Source organism: Nomascus leucogenys, chromosome 9, assembly GCF_006542625.1.
Source record: "Nomascus leucogenys isolate Asia chromosome 9, Asia_NLE_v1, whole genome shotgun sequence".
NCBI lineage: Eukaryota > Metazoa > Chordata > Mammalia > Primates > Hylobatidae > Nomascus > Nomascus leucogenys.
This window is the reverse complement of record NC_044389.1, coordinates 3,473,371-3,488,805: the sequence shown is the minus strand read 5'-3', so window position 1 is coordinate 3,488,805 and position 15,435 is coordinate 3,473,371. Positions and strand designations below refer to the sequence as shown.

The 15,435-nt window shown below is 38.0% G+C and overlaps 1 protein-coding gene across 9 annotated transcripts in view; it reads right to left on the bottom strand.

The window, feature by feature from the left end:
- The window catches only part of DCLK1 (doublecortin like kinase 1), a 347,267-nt gene that overhangs the window by 72,882 nt on the left and 258,950 nt on the right, over positions 1-15,435 (bottom strand). For 5 of the 9 annotated variants that reach the window (XM_030818533.1, XM_030818531.1, XM_030818532.1 and 2 more), the window contains exon 6: positions 12,644-12,738. In XM_030818533.1, the coding sequence (XP_030674393.1) occupies positions 12,644-12,738 (95 nt within the window). Of the gene's footprint in view, positions 1-4,099; positions 8,922-12,643; positions 12,739-13,648; positions 14,632-15,435 lie in introns of those variants that run through there. The other 4 variants (XM_012502056.2, XM_012502055.2, XM_003270267.2 and 1 more) reach the window with 3 other exon arrangements.

The following is a 15,435-nucleotide window of genomic DNA, read 5'->3' as shown; positions in this document are numbered from 1 at the left end:
TTTCCCAAAGAAGTAAGATAGTTAATACTAAATACTTTTCCAAGATGGTGACCATTCGCTGATTCAAAGAGTTTGGGGGACTGGGATGGACCTTAAATATTACCTATTCTACCCCACTTCCATTCAGAGACCAAATGCCGCCTACAGAAATCCCAGTGGGTGGTCAGATGGCCTCTGTCCAAATACTTCTAGTACTGAACATACTACTTCCTGAGGCAGCCCTTCATCATTAATAGGAGGCAAAATAAAGGAAGTTCTTCTGCTAAAAATAAAAAAAAAAATTAGCCAGGCGTGGTGGCGGGCACCTGTAGTTCCAGCTACTCGGGAGGCTGAGGCAGGAGAATGGCGTGAACCCGGGAGGTGGAGATTGCAGTGAGCCGAGATCGCACCACTGCACTCCAGCCTGGGTGACTGAGCGAGACTCCAGCTCAAAAAAAAAAAAAAAAAAAGGAAGTTCTTCTGTAAGTTATGTTGAAATTATGTCCCTCTATGTTGTCCATTTATTGGTCCTATCTTTGATTTCTAGAGTTGCCCAGTACAGGTCTAATCCGCTTTTCACCTGACAGTGCTTTCAGGTGTTTGAAAATAGCTACTGGTCTCCGTCTGTGTCTTCCCAGCACGTTGGGAGGCTGAGGCAGGAGGCTTGCTTGAGCCCACAAATTCAAGACCACCCTGGGCAACATGGTGAAACCCTGCCTCTACAAAAAAAAAAAAAAAAACAACAAACCCTGGTGCTTGAAAATGAATGCAATATTCTGGGTGTGCTCTGACTAGCACAAAGCAGAGAAGGATAGAGTTTTCTTTCTCATGAATAGAGTATTAATTCACTTCAAGATCTTATTGGCTTATGTGGATAAGGCCATAGCATTTCACCTTCACAATGAGCCCACAGCTATGCCGTGTCTCCCTGGTGTGTGTTTGAAAGGCTGTCTTGGGCCAAGTCCAGGACTTCACATTTCCTCACGTTAAATGTCATCTTTATTATATTAATATCCTTCCAGTCTGTTATCTTTTAGATTCTGATCTGGTCTCCTAATGTTTTTGCTCTGTCTCCCAGTTGAAGCCATTTCGGTAATCAGGATGGCTCTTTGGGTAATCCACCAATTCTTCACTAAACCACCTAAATAGACTAACTTAGACCCTGCTGGAACATTTCTATTATTATCCATAAGTCCAACAAAAGGATTTCGAACATAGTAAAGGCAAAATGTGTCAGTGCTTGCTCTTTAGAATTAACTTAATGAGATTAACCAGCCTTTGTTTACAACCAACGGATGCTGAAAAGCCCACCTATATGTTTTCATTGCTTGTAAATGAAATCAATTTACCTTTTTGGTTTTTCTGAGCAGATAAACCATTTTATAGTCCACATGCCAACAAGATTTTACGTTTGCTTCAATTTGCTAATTCCAAGGCATCTGGGTGTACAGTACAAAAATACAGTTATTTTAGAATTTAGGGCAATTAGCTGCTCTGAGAGATGTTGTGACATTTGAAATGTCATCACCCCCAAGCAGACTTAATGGGAACCATTTGGGCAGGTTGCTGGCACCTGGATGCTTTTATGGCACACCTTCATAAAAGCACTGCCCTAAGTAAGAACACACCCTAAGTGTAGCTATTGAGCTTGGGATCATATAACAGATGGAGAACATATCACACTTTTTGAAGTAAGTGAGAAAGCTGACATAACAACCCTAACCACATTTTATCAAGATGTATCTGATGACTGTGCAGTGGAAAAGAGTTCACTTTAAATGGTGTGAGTTACTCTTGCCATTTGTATTAATGTTGTCACTCAGCTGGGGTCCACGCTGCATAAAGATTTGGAAAATATTCAACTGACAGAATGGATCTAATCAAGGTAGAAAAACCTCACCACACAACTTTAGCTTTAGCTGGATAATTGCGCATTTCCACTTCACATTTTATCTTGGCATACAATTACTACCTCATTGAATTGATATTGATTTGAAAAATGGTTAAAAATAATTTAGAAATCAAGTAATCACTGTCATATGATTTCTGAATCAATCTTATAAAGGAAACACAAGCAATACGTTTTTAACAAACTCAAACAGTTGTCTTGGTGATCTTGACTTTAGATCCACAGAAGCTCTAAAGATGATCTCTAACAAAATTAAATAATAATCTTGGTGTAGAGAGCTTGAAACCCACAGAATTCTATATGATACAGAAAAGCCATACATTTATTTATTTCCCAACTGGATATAGAACAATAAGTTGAAGGCATCACTCTGCAATTACCAATAAGGCTCCACTATTTGAAACAAGGCACAAAGGAACTGCTTTTTCCAAATTCCTTTGTCTGCAATCTTCACAGTAGTACGTTCAGCCTAAATAAAGTTTATGGCACAGATAAGCATGAGCATAAGTAAGAATGAATACCGAAAAATGTAAAATGGTATCATAAAGATTTGGATAATTTTTTCAAAAGACTAGAAAACTGTTACTCATGAAGTTGGTTTACTGAAAGGAGGAGAAAAGGCGAATGGAAACAATGGTGTTATGGCTATGTTAGTGAAACCACGAGAGCCAAGATTTCAAAGACAAATGCACTTAGTTACAACTAGATCTGTACCGTTTGTTGTATTGGGTAGTTTTTCTGGCCTCAATTGTCCAGTCACTATACTCATGTAAGCCAAGGTCTATAAATTGATAATCTGAATGATTTGTCCCAAGGAGACTTGTGTCATTGGGTAGTCACATGCCTCCTCTCATGAGTTACACCCTTCATGAAATCGTAGTTTGGAAGCAGCCCAGGAAGTCATCTACTGTATTTCCTCTGGATAGAATAATTCCCTCCATGATTTACTCCTCAAATGGGATTCCCAACCTGTAATGAAGGGAGCTCGCTACTCTTCTAGGCACCTGCTACATTTTAAGTTAAACTCTGGTGATATTAAGAAACTGTAACTACAATTTGAAATTTTTATCAATTTGGAAACATTCCTTCCAATGATTACTGCTATGGACATGGATTATACTTTGCTGTGATCATTGCTATGGACATTTATCATGGAAATAATAGAGAACCAATTAAAGTTAATGTAATTCAAAGATTAAAGTAAAACCAGTAAAAATGTTAGATTTAAAACCAGAATTTGGAACTTATATTGTAATTGTAATATAAAATATTTTTTCGTCTGGGTGCGGTGGCTCACACCTGTAATCCCAGCACTTTGAGAGGCTGAGGTGGGTGGATCACTTGAGGTTAGGAGTTCGAGAACAGCCTGGCCAACATGGCGAAACCCTGTCTCTACTAAAAATACAAAAATTAGCCGCACAAGGTGGTACACACCTGTAATTCTAACTACTCAGGAGACTGAGGCACAAGAACCACTTGAACCCAGAAGGCGGAGGTTGCAGTGAGCCAAGATCGCACCACTGCACTCCAGCCTGGGCAACAGAGCAAGAGTCTGTCTCAAAAAAATATGTATGTATTTTTTCTAGCTCGGTCAGCAGAATTTCCTATCCTCTTTAACATCCTTTTCTATCCTTTTGGAAATGAAATATGTTATGATTTTTGTTCTGAATTACAGTCAAGTATTTTATTATCATTATTTTAATTAACTTTGTTTTTAAAACTATATATTTATCCAGTGATTTTAAAAGAAATAGCTTGTATAAATACATACACAGACATGCTCACATACACATGCACATTTTTTCCCCTGCAAATTAGGTCACCTTGGGAAAAATGCCTTCAAGCCAAGGACACCATTAGTGGTTTTAAAACTGCATGTTAATTTCTTCTCTTCAATGAGTTATCAATATGTCTGACAAATTCCTCCTTTAAGGCAACCTTGAAAGGAAGGTAGAGTCCTGATTTTAATGCAACTACCTGAAACAGAATTCTTCATCAAATAATCTTATTTTGTTATTACTGTCAGCATTTTACACTTTAGACGTTATGCGGTACCATTCTGCAGTCTCTCAAATATCACTCGTTGATGCTAATTACAACAGAAGAATGCCATACACGTGATTGTGAAGGTCACCCTTATCCCACACGTGGTCATTTCAATTTCAGTGTCTACTTATCAAGTTTTCTGAAAGAAACTCACTGAACAACATAGGCAGTTTTTCCTGTTTATTATATAGTTATTCTAAGGTGGTAAGTGTCACAAAGTTAACTTCAAGAGGAATAACATGGTCCAGTGTGAAACACAAGGTACAACATTTTACAACGAAACTGCAGCACAAAGTAATTGAACTTTCAAAATTGGGTAGTTCAATGAAACATTTTGTCAACCCTTAGCTCTATAAAGCTCTGCTGAAGGACTCAGTTGATGGATTTAAAAAAGATATTGCTGTGTCAAATGTTTTAACACCAAATTTTTTTTAAAGAGAATACACATCCAATCAACTGAAACTGTGAGCAGAAAGTATGTAACCTCTTTATAAAAATGTTATCCAAATTTACAATATTCATAATATATTTCAAAGTAAAGAGTTCTTAGAAAAAATAAACTCAATTCCTTGCTTACTGATGAGTATCAACTCCTCAAAAACACATCACAGAAAGTTAACTTTCATACTTCTTTGCCTATAACTTTTAGGTATCTACTACCCTGGCTTCAAAAACATTTTGTGGCCATATATAATACAAACACTCATGTATTACATGCATCATTTGTACTATCTTGGAATTTATCCATAATCTACTAAAAGGAACCACATTTTAAAGACATCATATGTCATGCACCCTTAAAAATTATAGTGAGGGCCTCTGATTTCCTCTTTTTTCCACATGCATAACAGGCACAAAATTACAAATTTTTTCAACTGACAGTACAACACACTATATCAGGCAATTGGTATATTGAATTCAGTATATCTCTATTTTTCACACTATGCCTCTGTGGGATATTTCAATCAAAGACAGTTGTCACTAACATGCACAAATAGAGATGCTAGCAAAGTTAATGCAAATATGCATAAATGGGCAAATGTATGCATATATAGTAAATTCGTTCAATTAACATTTTCAAGTGTGTATATATTTATGTAGATATATACACACATACAGCAAGTATATTCGAAATTTGTCAACAGTTTAGAGTTTTGAAAGAACATACAGAATTGCCTTACAGGTTATCTGGCTTTGTTTTTAAACTTACTTCATATCAGATAGACTCTGGATTCTCTTCTATTTATGTTCCAACATTACACTTGACAATCTGCAACTGTATCAATGTTTCATTTTTTTAGCATATAGTGATTGACAACCACTACAAGCCATCCATACACACACAATAGAAAAAAACCATAGTATTCAATCTTGTTAATAATCGAACACAAAGATATATCGATATAAACATTAATGTTATATTTAATAGTTAAGACAAATTTTCTAAATCTTTTTTTTATAAATCAGTATATCTGAATATTTGGAACCATTTGCCATACTAGTTGAGCAAACTGCTTTTTAATTTAAACATGCCCCAACTAATATGTCACAGAGTAACACTTTATGACATGAAGATTTTATGTATAATTCCACAAGAGCCAGTAACTTATAAGGCTGTATCACAAATACTATATTTTACTATTGATGGTTTATACACATACACAGATACTTACAGAAGCATACCCACATACACACCAAGCCTGGCAAATTTACATAAACACCCAAACACCTGTATAAATATATGGCCACGTATGAAAAATTTAGCAGTCCAAGAATTAAAATATGTGGAATTTTCAGGAATATTATTTTATATCTTCATTCACTTTCATTAAGGAATCTGACTTGCACACTTCATTGTTTTTAAGCAAAAAAAAAGAAAGAAAGAAAGAAAAAGAGCCCAATCATGTATAGATCTTCAGGGCATGTGTTGGAAATTCCCCGGCTGGTTAGGTAGGATATATATATAGTACGTTAGTGCTGGTTCAAATGGTTTTAGAAAATGTTTTTTGGGTTCTTAATATTTAGATGAGCCAGTATATATGCGCACAGGGATGTATACAGATGAGAGAACCTGACACTTCTTAAAATTCTATGGCAGTACAGAAACTGTCTAGATTTCTCCCCCTGCCTAGTTGATTAAACAAGACAAAAACACACCATGTGGCTTTCAGAACTATAGTCCTTTGAGTTCACACCGAACTTCATACTTTATATATTTTTAACTTTTGCACTTCTAAAATGCTGAAAGCAGGGAAATATTCTTAATATCTTTTTCTACAACGTCTACATCTAAGAAAAAAGTGAGTGCACGTGAAAAAGTATCGAACTTTGAACTACAGCACGATGTCTTCGGAGCGCATTTAAGGATTATCATTAGGACAGAACTGCATGGCTTTTGCTGAAGTATTCCCTGCTCAGTAGAACAATTTAAAAATGCATTGCCGAATTTTTTTTATAAAGAATTCTATAAGTAACTCAATCATAAGTGCCTATAAATCACCAATTCTGTTCCACCAATGAACTGAAAACTTCTGGCTTGTTGCTAAGAATTTTTTATTTCTGCTTTAGTTTAATAGAATTATGTTTTGCATAAAAAGAGTTCTCAAAGACTATAAATGGTGTGCTGTTTCAATCTCTGAGGGACTTTACTTCCAAAAAGTAAATGATATATATAGCCCCTGAACAGTCCTTTAATAGAAGTCATATGTTCAAGAGATTAAATGCTGTGGAAAGCACTTCCCTTGGAACTGCTTGAATGGAAAGTTGGCCATGATATCTATCGGCAATTAGTACAAGTGCCCTGTCTAAACAAAGCTATGGGCTCCATATCAATTGGCAATATCTACCGCTTAGAACAAATAGCCTTTATTGGACCTTTCTAGCAGTAGTTGTCCATAAGATTGACAGTGCAGGGAAGTTAAAATTATTGGAATTTATTTTTGTTCTGGACCATCTGACCCCACCAGATTTAAAGTAACTGTTCCACTGCTTTCTTTGTATTTTTGGCAGTTTAGTCAAATACATACTAATCTTTTATGGACCCAACTGTATTAAGTAATGCATTTTACAAAGACAAAACTAAAACAGACACCAGCGTAGGCAACCTCACAGATGTTTACTGTTTCGGCTAAAACAAAGCAGCCTTTTGATCTCGGCAGGAGTCTCTGGTCACTTCTATTGGAAACAGTTTTAAAACCTGAAGTCTGGAACAGGTATTATTACGAACTGTTCTTTCAAGATGGAATGGTTCAGTTTGCAGCTCTTGAATAACCTGCCAGAGAAGTGTCTTTCTCTCCAACAGACAGCATAATGAGGCACTAATTATTATAGGGCTAAGTTTTCAAATGCTGTTAGATTGCCTGGACGTTTTTCTTCTTCTTCTTCTTTTGGTTGGAATATTTTATTCACTTGTAAAGTGAGATGGTAACATATGTAACTATAAGCCAGATGGTAAAATTTGCTAGTTGAACAATTTATCAGGGAGATAAATCAATAACATTTAAAACAGCGTGCGACAACTGAATTTCTCTCCATCTTGAATAAAACATTTAAAAATTGTTTTCAAGTAAAATTTGAAAAAAAAATCATGTAAAAGCCTCCAAATGGCATCAAACATTTTTAATTTATCACCTACTGAGATACGTCAAGCCTGAAGAATATCAAAACCATGCTTCACAAGTCTTAAATTGTTAGTGTTTGAACTAGTAAAAGTAAATGACCACTAGGATATGGCTTAAATACAATAGACCATACACATTAAATTAATTTTTAACATTCAGACTTTAAAATAATTATTTTATGTTTAAGCAAAGCCAACTATAATTTTTAAAATAGAGGACTAGAAGAGCAGAATTAGTAGGTTAACGTTTAACAATGGGTTATAATCATAGACTTAATTGGTTTAACACAAAAGGAGTTTTGCATATGAAAATTTCCAAAACACCAGCAAGATTGAGAATTTTTCAGAGTGGAGATTTGGATACTCTGGGCCTGATTTATACAGCACCATTTAAGTGAATTTTGCTTTTCAAATGGATTTCTTGGAAAAAGTCCAGACACAATTTTTTTTAGGTCTGCATGAAAAAAAGAAATTCCCAGCTTTAGTTTTTACACATTCAAAAAATTATGTATATGATTATAAGAAAAAATTATACAATCTATAGCAATGCCATTGGCCATGTTCTTCATGTTGGCATATAGCTTAAGCTAAATTTATAGTTTCTAATAAAATAACTTTAAAAAATAAAATTTACTTGACAACAAAAACAAGGAAAGTTCCTAAAGCCTAACTTTAGAGTCTTTATGAGATGTGTCGTTGTCACAATTTTTCTTTTTCTGTCAGATATACTAACCCACAAAACAATAAGTAGCTTTTTCTACTGTCTAGGGACAAAAAATATCTACCCAAGCATTTTTATTATTGTGCAATAAAAGTACCTCTAAAAACCAAGCAATTCAAATTTTAAAAGCAAAATAACCTTAAGAAAAAATATGCCTGCTAGTGCCGTTTTAATATGCTTTACAGAGAGTACAGAAAAATTATATCTCTATGTCTACTTATGATTAAGAAGAAAACTCCATCTACAGAAATTCTGGCTCTATATTGCCACATGATTAGTGTGTTCTTGTACTCAATATTGTGTCCGTGTATGAAATTCATCTGGAGCCAGACCCTGTACAAAAATCTTGGCATTTTGTGTTCAGACTCTCCCCAATCAAATCCATGTGGGAGATATTTTTAAAAATCTCTCAGTTTCAAGGTTGAACATCATGAAAACAAAATGCATACATATTTACTTTTGGATGATGTGGTCTTTTATCATTTCAAGGTATGCAAAGCTCTTTTGTGTATTTTGCTGTTAGACTTTTGCTTAGGAAATGTGAAACCTTCAGCCAATCACAAACCATATACATTGCTCCACTGTTTCTTTTACACTGAGTCTCCTACTGAATCCAAGTCATCCGAAGAGAGGGGGCGGTACAGGTCCTGCAAGATGAAGGGCGGTATAGATTTGTTTACTCGGCTTTCTTGGGTGCCCTGTGGCTCTCCTGGGAGCAACACTGAATGGGCATCCCCAGTTTCTAATATTATTAGACCTTTTCAAGTCACCAACTTGGAGTAGGAGGAAAGATAATAATAGAGAAACCATCTAAATAAACAAAATGGTGCTAGTTTCGCCTTACTGGCAAGAAAATGCCTCTTGGTCTACCCATAATCTTTCACCTTCCTTGATTCCCGTTGAGTTGCATAGCCCCTGAGGTCTGTAAAGGTCAACTCCACTACTATGTGACTAGGCAATTCTTCCTTGACCATTTCCTTCCCATTCTTGGTAGAAAAGGAACGTGCTTACCTCACAATAAAATAATTTATCAGGAGGCCCAGACAGCATTCAGCAAATTCTGGTCCCAGAGCAGCAACTCAAATGTTGTAGCTGCATATAGCATAAAACCCAAGAAAGCATTGCTTTCTCAAAATATTATGTTTGGACGACAGAAAGTGTGTAAAATTAACCCACCTCACCCCAAATCCCTTCCCAATGTTCTTTCCCTGTTCTCCAACCGACCACTCACTCATCACCTCCTCTCTCCTTTCCTAGCTCCCCTTCCTGCTACTAGACCTCGGTTGGTAGCCAGGCAACCAGCTCAGATCTGCAGTGAGTGTCTAGAGTTGGCTTTTCTCCGGTTTTGTACCACCCACTCCTCACATCATCTGACTGATCAGATAATCTACAAAAGTCAGTGATGTGGGAGTATAATGGGGAGCTTCATTCAGCCTACATAACACAACACATTTCTTCCTGATGGATTAAGAAATGGGACCAAAAAAAGTTCATGAGTGGGACAAGAGTCTCCAGGCTCTGCTTCTGTGACCAGTCAAATGCCTGTAGGCAGCAACTTAAATAACTCTGCTTCGGAAAAATAGGTTACCTGGTACATTGCCACGAATATGCTTATGAAGAGAAATGTCTGGCATGCAGTTTCTTTATTGTGTAAGACTATTCCAAAATGTCAAAAGAGGTAACATAAAAATGTGATTTTAACAGAAGAAAAAAAGCTGATTAAATCTGGTAATTAATATAAGTAAAAACTAGATTTTCTTATTTGTAAAGAAACCAGTCAAATGTCTCAACCTTCCTTTTGAAAAAACAGCTCATGTTCCTGTATTTTAAAATGGGGGCAAGGCGCGCGTGCGTGCATGTGTGTGTATGTGTGTGTGTGTGTGTGTGTGTGTGTGTGTGTGTGTTGGGGTGAGGGCAGTCAACTCATTTTCTTGGCCATGTTGCTAGGCAACACAGAGGGAAAAAATAGAAGTAGCTACTGTTTTCCAATCTGCAGTAAAAAGAGTTAATTTATTCTTTGAAGTGTCTTCTTTTAGCACATGCCATCTTTCACTTATTTCAGTATTTCCTGCATAGGAGTATAGCCAATCATTTGAGAAGACCATTAACCAAATTTGAAACAAGATCAGTTTTTAGGGATCTTCTAGGCCCATTTTAACTGGGAGGGATTATTTGATACAGTTGCCTATATGCCAAGATGAAAGCTCCTCTGGCTAAAGCATCTGGGAATGCCTTCATGCACTGACACAGCACATGGATGGGGACGTTCATTTATGGCCTAAATTCAAAAGCTGGGAAAAGGAATCATCTTAGAATATACCCAGTGCCCTGCCTCACAACATGTGCTCAATAAATGTTTTCAGATGGTATAAACCCTTTGTCCTCCTAAAACAAATGGGATTTTTTTTTTCTTTCAAGTATGGTGTTTGCACTGATCGTTTAAATGGTAAAATGAAGAATCTATAAGAAAGCCATATCTTATAATCATTCCCCAAGTGCTGGAAATGTTAATGATATAAGCCGATAGCCACAGAGCTGAATGGAAATTTTCTGCCTCAGTTGGACAAAATCACACTGAAGTGGAAATACAGAAAGCAGAAGAAGCGAATTCTAGCCCTATTCTGCCAAGAAAGGGACATCTGAGCATAGCTTTACACCCCTAAGCTGGAGGTCTCCTCAATAAACAAGCAGGGAGAGAAGCTCCGATCTGCAGCGGGAATTCCCAATCACTCTTAATCTCAACAACTAAGCATAAACGACACCAATAAATCTTTAATCTGAGTTTAATTAGCTCAAAGAATAAAGACAGATTTCTATGCTAGGTGTACTCTCCAAAGCATACACTCTAAGAGACAGAATGTTCTCAGAAAGAGGGCCCTGCCTGCTCTGTAGCTAATGGCGGTCCCTGTAGATTGACGCCTCACTGGGTGATGTTCACAAGAAAAGAATGAGCAACCAACTCTTCCTTCACTCAAGGACAGGCATTTAGGAGAGTAAATAAATTTGGCCAATTCTTTGAGTTGTTCACAAATGATTCCAGCACCTTAAAATTCCAAATTAGACTGTGGCCAAGAAGAAACCATAGTGAAAACACTCAAATGGAAGTAGAATAGAATTATTGGGATTTCTATCTGGAAAGAGGCTCCTTGTTTTGTTTCGTGTTTCCAACGGAGACCCAGAAAAGATAATAGGCTTATCTAAGATACCACAGCCATTTAGCGGACAAGCTGGTGTCAAATCCAGGCTTCATCAAACACTCAAAACAAGCTCCACCTGATGCCAGGTGAATCGGTGGAGAAAGATAACCAAACTTGATATTTGGTGTAACAGGCTCCAAAGGAGCTGGGAACCAACTGAATCTCCCTGCCCCGCACTCTTAGATGTCTGGCAGCCTAAAGACACAACCTGTGCAGAAATCTTGAAGAGAGGGCCTTCCATCCTGGATGACACGTAATTTTATGGAACTCAGAAGTTTTGCTTTAAAACACATAATAAAAGAAACCAAACTCAAGAATCCAGCGTTTGAGTGCAGTAGACGGCAAGGAGTTCCCGCTTATTAAAGTGCTCAGTGAGCACCATCATGAAACCTCCTAGGAGCGTACATTCCCCCCACCTCGTGTCTGAAATCAGGACCATAAAGGGCCTTCCGTTTTTGGCATTGTACCTCCCCCTTTGCCCCCTTCCCACTACTTTTATTTTTGCCTTGGTATTACTGGAAAAGACAAACAGTACAGGTTGTGACAGATAAGAACAGTAGTCTCTCCATCCTGAAAGAAGCACTAACCCTCACCCTCTTCCTTAGGGTGGAGAAGCTAACAGTTTCCAGTAACTTTTTCACTGTGGTCTCCAAGCTCAGCCAAATTCTCCATAAATGCAAGTAGTGATGAAAAGGTGCTCAATGTGGGTTTCATCCACAAAAGCACGTGTCATAGGTTCCCATCCCCTACCTCATGGACCCTCTGCTGCTCTGGGGCCCCATCCGTACCATAAACAATTTTCCACCAGGGCCCTCCCCTCCATTCACAGCACTTCTTCTTTCCCTTAATGGTGATACCTAATCAAACTCATCACAACTAAGAAGGCTTACAAACTAGTGCTAATAAAGCCTGTGCATTCAGAACAGAAAGAGGAGAGTACGTAAAAGTGAAGTAGCAAAGTGCACTCTTCTCAAAGTTAAGATTTGGACAAGGTTACAGAGAAGCTAAAAGCCCTGAGTTCTAAACCACAGCAATAAGCAACCCCCCATTGGTCACCTCCTGTTCTAGCTTAGATATCGCCTAGAGACGAGCAGCACGATTTGCTGGCACCTGTACCTCTCTGCACCGAGGCTGAGACAGGTCTGAAACAAGCAGCTTGCTTATTTCCTTACCCTCTGCTTCCGCAGGCTTCCTGGGCTGGTGGGTGATGGGCTTGGCGACTTGCCTGAGCGCGGAGTAGAGAGCTGACTACCAGGGGTTCCATTAACTAGAAATACAAAGAATCACACACAGAGAAAAATTGCACGTTAAATAGTTTTCATGACAAATCATCTTCTGCAAGAAATAAACAATTATATAGAGAGCCATCTACTAGAACTCTAGACACCCTTCCATATGTACACTGAGGAAGGGCTTTGGGGAAGTAACCTTCAGAGAGTCACAGTTTTGTAAATCCTGTGTTTCATGGAGCAGCAGGTTACAGAATTATTTTTTAAGATGTACATTTCACAACTTTCCTGATGAATGTATTAATGATATCTTTAACTGTGCCAGCAGGGACTTTAGGAATGTATGGTCCTGAGACATTTTCAATGAGATTAATCCTTGACTCTTCAGTTTAGCTACCTAGTACTACCCAGCAGGAATAAATATAAGCACAGATCACCAGTGACATTCCAGTGACCTGATAAATAGATCACTGTATTTGTATAAATCATAACTCACTTCTAGAAAAATGTCCTGCATCCCCCTGTGTCTTGTCCATCCCCCTAGCCTGATTGTGATGGGCCTGCCTTGAACAGGACAGTCATTGGCCACAGATGCTGAGAAACTCCTCACAGTTTCTCTTTGCTGCCTTTGAAAAGAAAAACTGCTAACAAGTTCAAATCACTGAAATTCTACCCAGTTCTCAAAAGTTTTAAGCACATTTTCACCAAACTGAACTAAAGCCACAGAACTCAAGTAAGCAATTATTTTCTCTGAGTAACATCATCTCTAACAACAGACGAAACACTTAAAGACATGGTTTTATAAAGATGTATCAGGTCGCCTCTATTTTACCTGTGGCATTACAGCCCCACAGTCAGTGAAGTAGAATTAACCAGGAGACACATAGATTCTTGAGGGTGCAAAATAAATGCTTTCCACAAGGGAGAGCAGCAATGCATTTCACTTACCTTCTATGAGTTCTAACATGGACACAGTCTTAGTGTTGGACCTGAATACCAAGGGCGGAATCCCGTCTCAGCACTAAGCCAAGCACCCGCGGAAACGGGAATCGGTTGGATGAGTTTAAGGATGGCTAAGGCTGCTCCCAGAGCAGGCTGAATGAGATGCAGGATTCATCAGCAGATGCCTTTTCTGCGTAAAGCTGACGTCTCCCAAGCAGCAGTGGGAGGTGCAGGTTCTGTCTTAGACTACATCAAAGGTGTCAATTAAGCCTCCTGCCAACAGCAACCCCGATCCCGACACCACTCCCTTCCGGAAGCCCCAGTGCTGTCAGTACTTTGCACTGAATCATAATGAAGTGGCCCTGGGGGCAAGAGATCCAGTGACTCATCTGAAAATCGAAATGACAATAACTCTTCTAAAGCCTGGTGACTACCAGGTAATCAGGAAACCCTCACACAATTCAGTGGCAAGGTAGGATGTTTATTGATTTTTCGCACTTGATGTTTTCCCAAAAACTTACAACCCTGGAAAGTGGGAAGCTCCTTGTTTTGTCATCTCCTCCAAAGACCTTAAAAAATGTCACATACCCCATGCTGCATTAATTTGTAGTTTTGCTTTTGAAATGTATTTGGCAACTCCTAAAAATAGAAGCCTAAAAACCTATGTTGTGTTTTTTTGTTGTTGTTGTTGTTGTTGTTTTTTTTGCAGAGAGAGTGAACTGGAAAGCTGAGAATGCTTTAATTTGCTTGCATGCCACCGTCCTGTCTTTGCTGAGTGAACTTCACCCTCGGACCTCATCACGTTAGACTTCCTCAGCCAGTAGCCTCTAAGGAAGGGGCTCAGAAATAGCCAAGGATTAAAGACAAGGGCAGAAGCAGAGCCTATAACTAGTAAGGAAGGGATGCCTTACTGGTTGGCTGGAGAACACATTTTGTGAATATAATATTTTCTTTGCCCACCCGCATTCTACTGCACATCTTTATGTCATACCTAAAGGCTACATAGATTGGAGGGAAAAAATGAGCAAATAGGGAAGCAAACACAGTGTTAACACTTTTTACTTTGAGAATCTGATCTTATCCAGCTGATGGAAAATGAAGAAAAAGAGACAAAGGGCTCATAAGAAAACAGTCTCAGGAATACCTTGCTTTAAAAAGCAAAACAAAACAATAAAAGCCTGTATGTATTTAGTAAGTATCCATTATATGTGTATTTTTAAGGCATTTTTTGAAAGGCATTTATTTTTATTGAAGGCATTTTTATGCACCAGTCAATGCACTTAGACCTTCTATATATGCACATATATGCATCTGTATGCATCAGTATGTATGTATATTACATCATTTAACTCACACAATAACTCTATAAGATTGGCAGTATCATTTCCACCCATTTTACAGGTGAGGAAATTAAGGCTTACAGATGATGAGTCATTTGACAAGCAAATACGGAGCAGAGCCTAAAATCTAACGTAGGCAGTTCAAAACCTGCAGTCTTACTACTTACTACCTTGCCTTTCTGTGCCAGCCCTTTAACCTACAGGTAAACCAGAGAACTAAGCTAGTAATTACAATAAAGTATTTTGAGAGGGGAAGTGAGGCAGGATAAATAGTCAAGGAAGTGACCATGTCCTCAGGATGCAGCATTGGTGGTGACCTCACAGCCAACACAATAAGCCTTGGCATTCACATCATAATTGAGCTCATTTAAGCAAAGCTATCTTCAGGAGGGACTGTCCCTTCTCTAGGGCATGTGCATTTTGATTTTAATTGTCATCAAACTGACCCTTTGC